The following is a 13,797-nucleotide window of genomic DNA, read 5'->3' on the forward strand; positions in this document are numbered from 1 at the left end:
TGTGCATAAAGGTGGGGGTTATATAAAGTTAGAATCTTAATAGAACTGACGACCTTGAGATTTGAACTATAAAATTTACAAGTTTCCACCCAGATAGGAGGTGGCTTTGAGAAGGAGTGCAAGTTACTGAGGTAAGAACTTATTTCTAATTCCCCATCTCCTTTCTCCTCTCCACTCAGCCTCCAGCTATGCAGTGTTGCATTATTGTGATGTCACTTGTGATGTGACCAATTGCCTTTTCACTGAATATAATCGTTAAGTAACTAGAGAGCAACTATTTCACAGTTGGACCTTGCCCCGTCTACACACGTGTTGCCCATGGCTCTAGCTAAGAAGATGAAGCGTCAGCAGCTTTTGGATCTATCCTGCTCTCCTGGCTGAACATCAAAAGGTATGGAAAGATTTGGGGGCAAAGGGATTATAAGTGAGAAAGATGTATTGGCTCCCACACTGTGTTGTAATCCTAAGAACTATGGAATTAATAAAAATTGGTATTGGTCTTCACTTGTAAGTGTCCAGTAAACATATTTAAGATATGAAGAAAATTACATCCCATTATATTTAGATACATTTTGTAAATTTTTCGAACAGAAAGTTTTTACCTGGATCAGCTTTGTTTTGGAGTTAGTTCTCATGGAGACAATTGAGATAAAAGAAAGATAGACGAGAGGACAGAGATCGAGGTAGCAATCATAAGCTGGAAAATTAAAATTTAAAAAATGAGAAGCGTAAAGATAAAAACAGGAGAGCGGCCAAGACTAATGGAATGGTGAAAAAAATAATCAAGACAGCAAAGGCAGACACGTTTTATTTTTTTAAATAGATATTAGTGTGTCCATTTTCACACGAGTAATAATTACTCAATGCTTTAGTTCTATTTGCTGCACTTTCAGTATGCTCGACTAAAATGTATCAAAATGATATTTTCAGATCTTTATTTATTTTTTTTTTTTCTGCGTTAGGAAGCTCACTGTAATGCCCCCCTTCCCATAAAATCACGGGGCTCGCTGAAATAGACAATTGCTAATTCTGACTTCCTACATCATTGTTATTAGCAAACGATATTACCTTAAAATACTTAGATTCGATTAACTTTATTGGAATAACAATTTTACATGTATTACCAAAATAATATAAACTATTATACATTCCTACAAAAACCCAACAAGCCAGGACCTCTACCTCGCTCACCCACAGGGTGAGTTAGACCACGTATTTCCTATCCCCGCCCTTTTCCTGAGGCGTTGCGCTGCTATTGGTGGACCCCGCTGCTCCTCTAGGCGCTTTAGCCACGCTCCTTTCTTCCATATACGGAGAAAGCTGGGGCTAACGTATGCAAATGAGAAGAGTCTTTTTAAAGGCGGCACGCGCGCATACTGCCCTCTGTTCAGCTTGCTATCCCTGTGTTGGATCGTGTCGCCGCTCAGATTTTGCTCCAAAATGTCAGAAAAGCTGCCCTACAAAGTCGGTAAGCCCGAGCTTGCTTCCTTCCTCTCTACTTCATCCAACACAGTCCACTGGCAGTAGAATGCTTAGAGTTAATTTACTGACCAGTCCCGCATTCTGTATGACTGACTCCAGAGGGCTACTGAACCTACTGCATTCCCCCTTCAGACAGCTTTAATGTGCCAGAAGCATTGCACGTATAGACTATTACAATGTCTGTGGTGGTTGTAGTACTGGACAAGCGCAGACTGCACCTACACAGGCCCCAGGGTGCACATTGTTGCCCCTATAACAGGCTGGGGTTTGGTGACAAAGCAGTCTAGAGTTGTAATTGGGGGCAGCACTAAACCTTCGGCTGTCGTCTGCGAAAGTTACGTTTACTGACGACGGTGCACTTTGGACCGTAGAACCAGCGTGTTGCTACAAGCGTTACGTTAGCATGTGCAGTGTGGACCCTTTGATTTGTGGGAATTGTAGTACTGTAGCCTGGTAGCTGGAAGAATGTGCCGGCTGCCACTCCTGGAGAAACTACTGTTCCCGGCATTCAACTGGGGATTTCCGCGGGAGTACGGCTGACAGCGGGCTCCTACTGAAAGGGGAGGCGATGTGTTCCGGTGGCATGGAGGAACAGTACTATTATGAATGAAAAGCTGCCAGGTTGCTTCCTTCCCCCTGTCCAGATGTAGACTTTGGAGAGGTTTTCTACCTGCTCAAACTAAAGCTATATGCGTTGTGGCTCACCATCGCAACATATAACTGCAAGCCTAATTATATAAGTATTGTAACTGGCATGTTTCTTTGGTAGCGTGGAAAGGAATAACGGAGCAAACTGCTGTAGAGATAAGAGCTTTTGAAACATTTTAATTTTGGCTGTGGGCTATATAACTGTGCTGCCAAATCACCCGCCTTCTCATGTGCCGTCGCAATTGCAGGGTACTTGAAGGCATTACCGGATTTAAAATCCTGGTTCCCACAGGCAGAGTGCTATGGCGGCATCTATTCTAAGTTCTACTCGCACACGTTCCTAGAGCAAGCAGAAACGGGGGCCTCTTTGGTCTGGATATTTGACCCCTTCAACATTTGGCACCCTAGGTAGTTGCTTATGTTGGCTATGCTTAAATGCGGGCCTGGTTGAGGGCTTTTAAGGACACTCATCTGTCTTGCTATACAAATCATAAGGCAGACAGTCTTTTGTCTCTTACTGTTAGCATCTACTGTGTTGCCATGTTTATTTTATACAATACATTAAGGAATGACCCAGCTAACTTGAACTTTTGCTTACTGGTGATATTTATTTATTTATAATTTTTATATACCGATATGGTCCGTGACGTTTTGTTTTATAGCTTGATAGTGTGGTTTAGAATTTGTTTTGCAGAAATCCATGAAAATATTTCACAAGAATAACAAAATAAAGCCCATGTTCACTTGATCAGACACAGTTCATCTTAAGGATATCACAGCAAACATAACTGTTTCCATAATACCTAGATTCTGTATTAAAACTTAAAATTTTGAAAAAAAATTAGAGGCACCACTTCAGGAATGCTTTTCAACAGATCTGTAGAAGGGGAGTGGATCTAGTGAAATTTGCAGTGGGGGGGGAATGGAGGAGATGTTGATAAAGAAGTGTATGTGTGATTGTGTGAGGGGAGATGTCTGGGGCATGAGTAGTCAGGGGACAGGTGGGTGGAAGTATGTAGGGGTGTGGATGGGAGAGGTGAATGGGGTTATATGGGGAGTTGGGGTGGGTGTGTCAGTATATTGTGTGTGATGGATGTAGATGTATCTGGTGTGATTGTAAGTGTGAAGGTGTGGTGGGGGTGTAGGAATGTTTTAGGTGGTGATAGTAAGGGTGTGTATGTAGCATGTATGGAGGTGGCAGGTGAATGGGGTGGGAGTTGGGGTGTTTGAATGAAGGGCAATGTGGCCATATTTATGGTGGTATCGGAACGTGTGTGGTGAGGAGGCGGGGGTGGCTTTGAAAGCCTCTTTTGATGCCATATGTCACTAGCTGCTTCAGTTATTTTTTTCCTGTCTGCTTGCCTGCCAAACTGTTGGAAGATTGACCTAAGGAGGGATTTTAGAATGGAGAGGTGGCCAGCATTTTACTACAAAAATGGGGGTATTTTTTTTGGTGTCCAGGTTCTCTTAACATACTGATCCAGTGTTTCTTGTCTTTTAATTTGGTGAATTTTTCTCCCTTTTTTGGTAAATTATTGAATTGTCAGACAGAAACACGTTGATCTTTTTTATATAACTCTTTTCAACATGTGGCAAGAGGCTTTAGTTTGACAAGTTATCTTTTTATTGCCTTGTGCAGCCCACTTGATAGTAGTGTGAGGTGGTAGCTGTTCTTTTAAAACATTCCTTTGTGCTTCTTAGTACTTATTTAGCCTCTGGGAGAGTATGTAGCAGTTTTCAGGTTGAGTCTTGCAAGATTCCTGAAAATAGTTCAAATATGCTATTCTTGGAAGGATAGTTTTATAACTTTTTTCTTAATATATTTCCCCTGATTGTCCTGCAAAAATAATTGATAGCACATCTAGATGACTTCTGCAAAAGAAGGCAACTACCCATGCATTCCCATGTGCTTTTATGATTTCAGTACAGAAGCTATGTGGTTGGTCCTCGAGTATAACAAACTGCTCTGTAGCATTTGTTTCTACAGTCAACACCAGACAACTCTAGAAGCTATAGTTCCAGAACTGGTCTGGTCTGATTTTTATTTACAGAAGAAAGTGTGTACAGGCTGCTCCACAGGCATACTTGAGCATACATAATTTTCAGATGTACTGAGTATTTGGACAGAATATTTACAAGAACCAATGAGAAATCCCAGGGGGTTTCTTAACACTTCTCACCCTTTTCTTCTCTTGGAAAAGCACATGGGAGTTGGACATGTTGCCTGGTCTTGGCTTCTCTTGAAATTCAACTTCTTCCTCCTTAGGGTTCTTGCATCTCATGGGGTGCTGTGTTGATTTCAAATTCCCTTACAGAGTGTAAGATTTCCTCTTTATTACTCACTGACTGAAGTCATCTTACAGTTGGGATTCCATACTCCTAGGGGCTCAGGACTACATGAGATTAGCATTTTCTCTCTAACCCCTTTCATTGAAGTTGCTTGCAACCCCCCCCCCCCCCACACACACACACACACACACACACTGAAAACCAATTCTAGACTGATTCACTTTCTCTAGAGAATTCTCTCGAAATCTCTCTGCGACGCTACCACTAGGGCTCAGAAATTCACAGTTCTGTAGGTCATACCGTATGTCTACATTTATGGTGGGCAACTCTAGCAGTCCATTGATCATGTGGAAGGCCACTTGTTTGATTCCTGAGTCTGGTCTTCTGCTTCCTGAGCCAGCTAACAAGGCTGCAGAGGCAGCATTCACAGCCTTGGAAGGGGCAAGGTGCAAGGATGTAATGGTTATCACTCAAGAGTGACACCTAGTATCTGGATTCAGGGTTCCAGTACTTGCCCTATGGCTGAACTGTTGCTGGAATGATCAGACTAGGTATGTTGAGGAAAAGATGTAAAATAGTGGTGAATATATTTATTTATATATATATATATATATACTCCTGCAGTGACCCCAGCCTACCCATATTTTCCATCTCCAGCAGATGGTGGACGTGCATCTCCCTATGGAGATTGCTTTGAGTTTTTGGAAGGAGAAATTTGACTTAAGGAAAAGAGAGCCCAGGTCTCCTGTAGTGATACCAAAAGGTCCCTCCCCAAGCTGAGAATTCCTCAGGTGATTTCCTTGGTCCCTCAGATATGTTCCATGGACCTAGCTGCTAGTTCAGCTGAAAGGTAGTGGGTGCAGGAGGCTGAGTGCAGCAGTGATGGTAGATGCCCTCTTCTCCCCCCCCCCCCCCCCCCCCCCCCCCCCCTGCAGCCAGAAACAGTCTCTGTACTCGGCCAGTAAGCACTGAGCTCAGATAAGGTTTAAAAAAAAAAAGTGAACGTTTTACCTTAGAGACAGGAGTTTTTAGGACTTCCTCAGTGCTTGGCGGGCCATCCCGACATTCATTCCCGCTCCCGTTGGGGAACTGGACAACCGGAAGGTTGAGCAGCCCCAGTGGGCTAGGCTCTGTATTTAGGCTTTGTGTTTGCACGTGGTAGTTTCTACGTGGTAGGCTGCGGCAGTGTTTTCGCATGCTCCTGTGCGCGTTTTGCTGCCCTCTACAGGCCGTCCGTGTGCGCAGTGTGCTCTGTTTTGGGCGTGCCTTCTGCACACACAGCTTTTGCACTGTTTCAAAAGCTTTGCTTGGTGCACAAGTTGTGCATGTGCCTTGCCGCGCTTACCTCTGACGCTTAATTTTTGTGCACATGCATTTTTGAGTGCAAGCTGTTCAGACGCACACAGTTGCAATGCTGCTGGTAAACAAGAAGCCTTAGCGCCTTTCTCTTTGTGTTGCCTGTCATATTAGGGCTTCTCAGCCTGATATGTCTTCTAATGTGTCAGCACTGTTCAGACGCACAAGAGTGAGTTGTCTTTGGATCTTGCTAAGCCTGGCCTCCACCCATTCTGATGATGGGTTGGTTAAGGCCTTCGCTGGAAGGATGCCAGACCTTGGTTCTTCCTTGAGTGGCTCCTTCGCTGGAGAGGGTAGTTTTGTGGGCCCCGCTCCAGTTCCTTCAGGACTTGGTTTGGAGACAGCTGCTTTTTCTTGGGTGGAATTTTTTCAAGGCTTACAAGCATTTGCTTCAGGCACAGTCCTCCTCCACTTTGCCCAATCCTGTCAGGTTGGACCCTCAGCTGGTGGTTCCCTCCCTCTTCTAGTCCTATGCTAAAGTGACAGGGCTTGCCTCTGCTCCCTGCTGGTATTCCCGACAAGAACCCAGATGGCACTGATGATGAGGCAGATCCGGATTCCCTGGAAGATGAGGAAATCCCTCTGGGTCTGGAACCGTATCGCACCATGTTGCAGTTCTTTCATAACGTTGAGCTGCTGGCCCTGGTTTCCCAGACCTTGAAGCTGGGTGTTCCTGGTATGGATGCCATGTCAGAGCCAAAAAAAAAATCTAATTTTCCTGTACGTACCTGGATCAGTCCAGACCCTGGGTTATGTCACCAATCAGCAGAGGGAGGCAGAGAAACATTCTACTGACTCTGATGTATACCCTGGGGTGCCACCTGCAGTCCATCAGTATTTCTCTGTCTCCCAGCAGAGGTGGACGTGCCTAACCCTGCAGTCTGTGGTAGTTTTTTTTTCTGGTCAGGTTATTTAGGAATTAGTTTTAGTAAGGTTTCTAGGTCTTTTGCTGTGAGTCTGTTACATTTTTTTTTTTTTTTAATTAAAGGAAGTTCAGCAGTCTAACCTTTGTTACCAGCCCGCCTCACTGCCTCCCAGGAGGTTGGGAGGTCCTGAAGGGACTATCCCTCTTGGTTCTGAGGTCGCCGGAGTTGGGGAGGTTTTTTACCTAGCAACCACTCCTGGCAGGGGTGATACCGGGGGGCCCGGCTCACTTACCCTATTTGGAGCATCTCCCGGGGTCTGTGGCATTTGGTCAGGTAAAAAAATTTTTTTTCTTAATTTCTCTTTCTGCCGGCAGCTTTTATTGTGGTTTATTTCAGTGTTTGGTGTCGGGGTGTACTTTATTCTTTTTCTTTTTCTTCGCTGTTTTTTTCTCATAATGCTGCAGAGATGTGCGCGTGCGGCTCTCACGGGAGAGTCCCTGCTCTGCTTGCCTCCCCGGTGGGGAAGGCCAGTCTATTTTAACCGCGAAAGACGCAAGTCGGCTGGCTCGTGCGGCCCCGAAGCCTCGGTGAGGCTGCTCCCCTGCTCCAGACCCGTTTCGCTGCAGTGCAGGAACGGAAGCTGTGCTAAGTACTATGCGAGTGGCGACACAGCAGGCCATGCAGTGAGCTTCGGATCAGTCTCCCTTGTCGCCGCCGGCAATCCCCGGTGGGGACAAGCCGCGCGAAGCTGAGATAGGTTTAGGCAAGGAGAGCATTGAGGCTCTCCTTGCCTCAAATTCCTCTTTTTCAGGGGATTTTATCCAGTTTCTCCATAAGGCTTATAAGTCCAAGAAGGACCGCAGAAAGTCCAGGGAGTGCTCATCTGGGCAGGTCTAAAGGTCCACTCCTCCAAACGTGCGAGACCAAGTGGGTTTGGTGCTGAGTCAGCTCCAAAGCGTCCCCTTCGCTCAGGCCCAGATCATTCCACTTTTTCTACTTAGGAGGACTCCGAACAGGACTCTTTGGCTATCCAGGGCAAGTCTCTTCTGGATGTGGATCTCTGAGGGGATCTTGGTTTGGGCAATAGTTCTGGCCCTCACATAGCGGATGGGGATGATCCCGAAGTGGTCCGCCTTTTTAGGAGGGAGGAACTTAGTCCTTTGATTCCGGCAATTTTACTTGAATTGGGTCTTGAGGCTCCGAAGAAAGATTCTCGGATGGGTGATATCGATCCAGTGTTGCTAGGCCTTAGGGGTCTGACACTGTCCTTTTCCTTTCCATCTTTCTCTCACTGACCTTTTGTACCGGGAGTGGGACACTCCTGAGTTAGGTCTTAAGGTAGGACGGGCCATGAACAAGCTATATCCATTACCGGAGGGGGCCTTGGATGTTTTGAAGCTTCCCAAGGTAGATGCCGCAGTGTCAGCTGTCACTAAGAGGACAACTATCCCAGTGACAGGAGCTACGGCCCTTAAAGATCTACAGGATGGTAAACTGGAGGTTCAGCTCAAACAAATTTTTGAGGTTTCTGCACTTGGGGTGCGGGTGGCTATGTGTAGTAGCTTGGCTTTCCGAGCTAGCCTGCGTTGGGTCCAGTCATTGCAAAACAATTCTTCCCTCTCTGACGAGGAGGTAGCACAAGCTGGTCGATTGGAGGCTACGGTTGCCTACAGCGCAGATGCTTTATATGATCTCCTCAGGACCTTGGCTCGCTCTATGGTGGCTTCAGTGTCGGCTCGCAGACTCCTCTGGTTGAGGAATTGGTCGGCGGACGCATCCTCAAAGGCTCAGTTAGGATCTTTACCCTTTAAGAGAAAATTGCTCTTTGGGAAGGACTTGGAAGACACAATTCTGTCCTTAGGAGAGAATAAGATTCACAAATTACTGGAAGATCGTCCTAGAGCTCAAAGCTCCTTCTCATCCCGCTCTCGTTTTCGGTCTGGTCAAAGATTCCGTTCTTCTCGTCCATCGGCTCCACCTGCTAAACAGTCTTCGGGTAGGCAACAGAATTGGCCTCAGTCCTTTTGTGGCTGCCGTTTCGGAAGACCTGGATATTCCAAAGCTTCAGGTGGAACAAAGTCTGCCCAATGAGAGAGGGCCGGTCCATTCCCCGGTTTCAGTCATAGGAGGCAGGCTGTCCCGGTTTTACGGGGAATGGACCAGATGGACGTCAGATCAGTGGGTTCTCACGGTGATAAATCAAGGTTACGCTTTAGATTTTGTTCGGCTTCACCACCGATTTCTGGTTTCACAATGTTCTTACCTGGAAAAATGTCTGGCAATAAAGGACTCTCTGCAGCGTTTGAGTGAGTGACCTTGGAGCTATAGTTCCAGTTCCTCAATCAGAACAACGGAGGGGTTGTTACTCAATTTTCTTCGTCCTTCCAAAAAAGGAAGGAGCCTTTCGTCCCATTCGCGACCTTAAGAGTCAACCGTTGCCTACGGATTCCCAAGTTTCGAATGGAAACTCTCCGGTCTGTCATAGCTTCGGTACACAAGGGAGAGTTCCTAGCATCTCTCGACCTCACCGAGGCCTATCTTCACATCAGCATTTGCTCCGATCATCAGAAGTTTCTCAAGATTTTGCATTCTAGGACAGCATTATCCATTCAGGGCTCTCCCATTCGGGTTAGCCACAGCTCCCAGAACATTTACCAAGGTAATGATTGTGGTGGCAGCACAACTCAGGAAGGAGGGCCTTTTGGTCCATCCATACCTGGACAACTGGTTAATTCGGGCAAAGTCTGAGTCTTTGTCACTCAACTGTCAGCAGAGTCATTGACCTCTTGTAGTCTCTAGGCTGGGTGATCAACAAGGACAAGAGTCACCTAGTTCCTTTGCAGTAACTGGAGTTTTTGGGCGCACTGTACGACACTCGTCAAGGGAGAGTGCTCCTTCCAGAACATCGCCTTCTCAAGCTGCAAACACAAATCTGAAACTTACTGTCCATTCCTATACCATGTGTATGGGATTATTTGATAGTCATCGGTTCAATGACTTCCACTCTGGAGTTGGTTACTTGGGCCTTTGCTCATATGAGGCCACGTCAGTCTGCATTGCTTTCACACTGGAATCCGGTTTCGGAACTATACCACCTTTCCCCTTACAGAGAAGGCTCGATCCAGTCTGGGTTGGTGGTTATAGGCGGTCAATCTACGGCGGGGAGTCCCTCTAGAGATTCCAGAATGGGCTGTTGTCACCACAGACGCCAGTCTTTCAGGCTGGGGAGCGGCATGTCAAAACATCTGTTCAGGGTCAGTGGTCCAAAGAAGAAGCGCGGTGGTCGATCAGTCTGTTAGAGAGCAGAGCAGTACGCTTGGCATTGATAGCTCTTCAACCTCTCCTATGCGGGAAGTCTGTACAGATTCTCTCCGACAATGCAACCACGGTAGTGTACATCAACCGCCAGGGAGGAACTCGAAGCCATCTGGTGATGCGGGAAGCGCAGCAGTTGATCAATGTGAGAAGCACATCGCAGCTTCTCACATTGCTGGGGTAGACAACGTTCAAGCAGACTTCCTCAGTCGTCATCTCGATCTGGGGGAGTGGGAACTGTGCGAAGAAGCCTATCAGATGATATGCAACAGGTGGTCCAGACCGACAATGGATCTCATGGCAACATTCCAGAATTCCAAGGCCCCTCTGTTCTTCAGCCGCAGGAGGGAAAGAGGAGTGGAAGGAGTGGATGCTCTGGTAGTTCCTTGGCCAAAGGATGTTCTTCTCTGTGTTTCCACCCTGTCCTCTGATCGGCAAGGTCCTGCGTCTGATAGAGCTTCAATGAGTCGACGTTGTTTTAGTGGCTCTGGAGTGGCCACGCTGTCCGTGGTTTGCAGACTTGGTCAGTCTGGCACTGGACGGTCCCCTACGATTTCGGGATCTGCCATGCCTCTTGTCTCAGGGTCTGGTTTGTTTGGAAGAGGTTGAACGCTTCTCTCTAGCGGCATGGCTTTTGAGAGGCACCGGTTAAAAAAAACAAACCAAAACAAAGGTTATTCCGATGCTATGGTGGCTACTTTATTGCGTTCTCGTAAGCCTTCTACATCTTTGGCTTATGTGAGAATGTGGAGAGTTTTTGAAATGTGGTGTATTGAGCACCAATTAGATCTGGTGCAGGCTTCCATATCAGATATTTTCTCTTTTTTACAAGATGGTTTAGCGAAAGGTTTGTCCTGCAGTTCCTTGCGTGTCCAAGTTACAGCTCTTGGATGCTTTTGGGGTAAGGTACGTGGATTATCCTTGGCAGCGCATCCGGACGTGGCGCGTTTTCTCAGGCGCAAAGAATCTACGTCCTCCGTTCCGGAACCCTTGTCCTGCATGGAGTTTGAATTGGGTTCTCAGGGCTCTTTGTACGGCACCTTTTGAACCCCTTAAACATAATACTTTGAAAGATCTTGCGTTGAAGGTGGTTTTCTTTGTGGCCATTTCCTCAGCTCATAGAATTTCGGAGTTACAGGCCTTGTCCTGCAGAGAGCCCTTTCTTAGAATATCCAATACGGGAGTTTCATTACGTACTGTGCCTTCTTTTTTACCCAAGGTTGTTTCTTCTTTTCATTTAAATCAGTCTGTAGAGCTTCCAGCTTTTCCGTGTTTAGATCATACGGATCCTTCCTCTAAGGATCTCAAGAAACTGGATGTGCGACGTGTGCTGTTGCGTTATCTTGAAGTTACCAACAGTTTTCTATTGTCTGATCATTTGTTTGTTCTGTGGAATGGTCCTCGTAAGAGTCATAATGTTTCCAAGGCTACGATTGCTCGCTGGTTAAGAGACCATACGGTCAGCTTATCTTCTGGCTCGTCAAGATCTTCCGGAAGGTTTGAGGGCTCATTCCACTAAGCCGCAAGCTATGTCATGGGCGGAGTGTCAACTAGTTTCTCCTCAGGAGATTTGTAAGGCAGCGACTTGGAAGTCGCTGCACACTTTTGCTTGTCATTACCGTTTAGATGTCCATGCTCCGAGCTCGGCAGCTTTTGGGGAGAGTGTTCTCTGAGCGGGACTCTCTGGGTCCCATGCCAAGTAAGATAGCTCTGGTACATCCCAGGGTCTGGACTGATCCAGGTACATACAGGGAAAGGAAAATTGGTTCTTACCTGCTAATTTTCGTTCCTGTAGTACCATGGATTAGTCCAGAGGCCCGCCCTTTAGGTCTAATTATAGCAATTGTTTTTTTCTTCAGAGAGTCCGCTCATTCACTGTTTTGGTGTATAAACCGCATTTCATGCTGTCTACTTTCTTAACATTTGCTTGTTTATTCCCACGGTTCCTTGGGATTCTGCTTCCACTTAGGATTTGTGAGTAGGAAGTATGTGTTAGAGTTTAGATAGCCAGTTTTATTGGTTAGATTTCTGCTTTGATATCGTTCAATACTGATGGACTGCAGGTGGCACCCCAGGGAATACGTCAGTCAGTAGAGTGTTTCTTTGCCTCCCTCTGCTGGATTGGTGACATAACCCAGGTTCTGGACTGATCCATGGTACTACAGGAACGAAAATTAGCAGGTAAGAACCAATTTTCCTTTTGGTTTTCTTGCAAAAAGCCTCTCATTTTTTTCCCTGTGGTGGATGCCATTCTGGAATTGATTGATGTTGAAAGGGATGCCTTAGAGGCAAATTTTAAAGGGGGTCAGACATTGGAAGGCCTGTACCCCCTGGATCCAGCTCTGCAAGAGCGTTTGTGTTTTACCAGAGAAGATGCACTGGTATGTACCATCTGTAAGTGGATGACTATCCTCGTGGAATGAGGAGCAGCCTTGAAGGATGTGCATGATAGGATTGAGGCTATCCTTAAGCAAACCATTGAGGCAGTGGCAATGACTTTACAGATCGCTTCCTAGTGGTGCGATCTTGTCTGCTTCTTTCTCAGGAGGTTGTTGATTCTGGAGGGAATTCTGGAGTGGCTATGGAGCCCACTGCCGTCTTTTTAGCAGATGTGGGCTGTGACTTGGTCTGTACCTCGGCCAGAGGAGTGGCTTCAGTGATAGCGGCCATGCGTCAACTCTGTGAAATTGGCTAGCTGACAGTCTCCAAAGCTAATCTTACAAAGATGCCCTTTAAAGGCTTACTCTTGTTTGGGATTTAGTTGGAGAAACTGGCCAGTAAGTGGGGCGAATCGCCGCCACTTGGTTGCCAGAGGATGATAAGCAATTGTAGCGTCCCTTTGGTAAGAGGGGTTGTCTCTGGGGTTCTAGGCTATTTCATCCCTACAGAGGGTTGACCTTTCAGAGGACTCAGCCTTTCAATAGGTCTCAGTTCTTTTGTCCCATACAACCCAAGAGAGGAGCGGGCTCGGGTGGTGGAGCTTCCCAATGAAGGTTTGCCGACCCACCTTTGGGAACAAGAGATAGGGGGACTCCTCTCTTTTATCAGAGGTGAGTAGAGATCATATCTGACCAGGATAAGTGCTGGAATTTCACAGTGCCCCTTGGGATGTGTTCATGGTGTCTCCTCGCCATTCTTGCTAGTCTCTGCAGAAGAAGCAGGATTTGGAGTCTATGCTTCAAAGGCTCCTTAGGCTGAGGGCTGTAGTTCTGGTGCCCATGTCTCAAAGTATGGGGTGACATGCCATTTATTTTGTTGTGCCTAAGAAGGGTTCCTTTCATCCCATCCTGGATCTCAAAAGGGTTAACCGTCATTTGAAGGTGACTCATTTTGCATATAAACCTTACACTTTGATAATGGCAGTGCCGTCAGAATTTGACATCTCTGGATCTCTCCTAGGCCTACCTTCATATTCCCATCCGTTTGGGACATCGTTTTTTTTACGTTTTGCGGTGTTGGGGTGCCATTATCAGTTTCGGGCACTGCCCTTTGGTCTAGCCACTGCTCCCAGAACATTTTCCAAGTGGCGGACTTGAGACGAGAAGGGATCCTGGTACACCCATTCTTGGACAACTAGCTGATTTGAGCCAAGTCTCAGGAAGAGAGCCGTCTGGTGATGCACAAGGTGATCTTCTTGTTGCAGGAGCTCAGTTGGGTGGTGAACCTGGTCAAGAGCAGTCTTCAGCCTTCTCAGTCAAGTATCTGGGGGTTCAGTTCAACCCAGGACAGGACAAGGCTTTCCTTCTGGAAGTTCAAATTCAGAAACTGATGTCTCAAGTGCGTCAGTTGGTGAACACTATATGCCCGACAGTGTGGTCCTATCTACAGTTACTCGGCTTGA

General features: G+C 46.6%; 1 protein-coding gene across 2 annotated transcripts in view; it reads left to right on the forward strand.

The window, feature by feature from the left end:
• The first annotated feature begins 366 nt into the window (after positions 1-366).
• Positions 367-13,797, forward strand: part of AHCY (adenosylhomocysteinase) — a 55,602-nt gene continuing 42,171 nt past the window's right edge. The window contains exon 1 of one of the 2 annotated variants that reach the window (XM_029612352.1): positions 367-391. Coding sequence is in view for 1 of the 2 variants with exons in the window: in XM_029612351.1 (XP_029468211.1) it covers positions 1,441-1,468 (28 nt within the window). In the remaining variant the exon portion in view is untranslated. Of the gene's footprint in view, positions 392-1,322; positions 1,469-13,797 lie in introns of those variants that run through there. The other variant, XM_029612351.1, reaches the window with a different exon arrangement.

The sequence above is a fragment of the Rhinatrema bivittatum genome, chromosome 8 (assembly GCF_901001135.1).
Source record: "Rhinatrema bivittatum chromosome 8, aRhiBiv1.1, whole genome shotgun sequence".
In the NCBI taxonomy this organism is placed as follows: Eukaryota; Metazoa; Chordata; class Amphibia; order Gymnophiona; family Rhinatrematidae; genus Rhinatrema; species Rhinatrema bivittatum.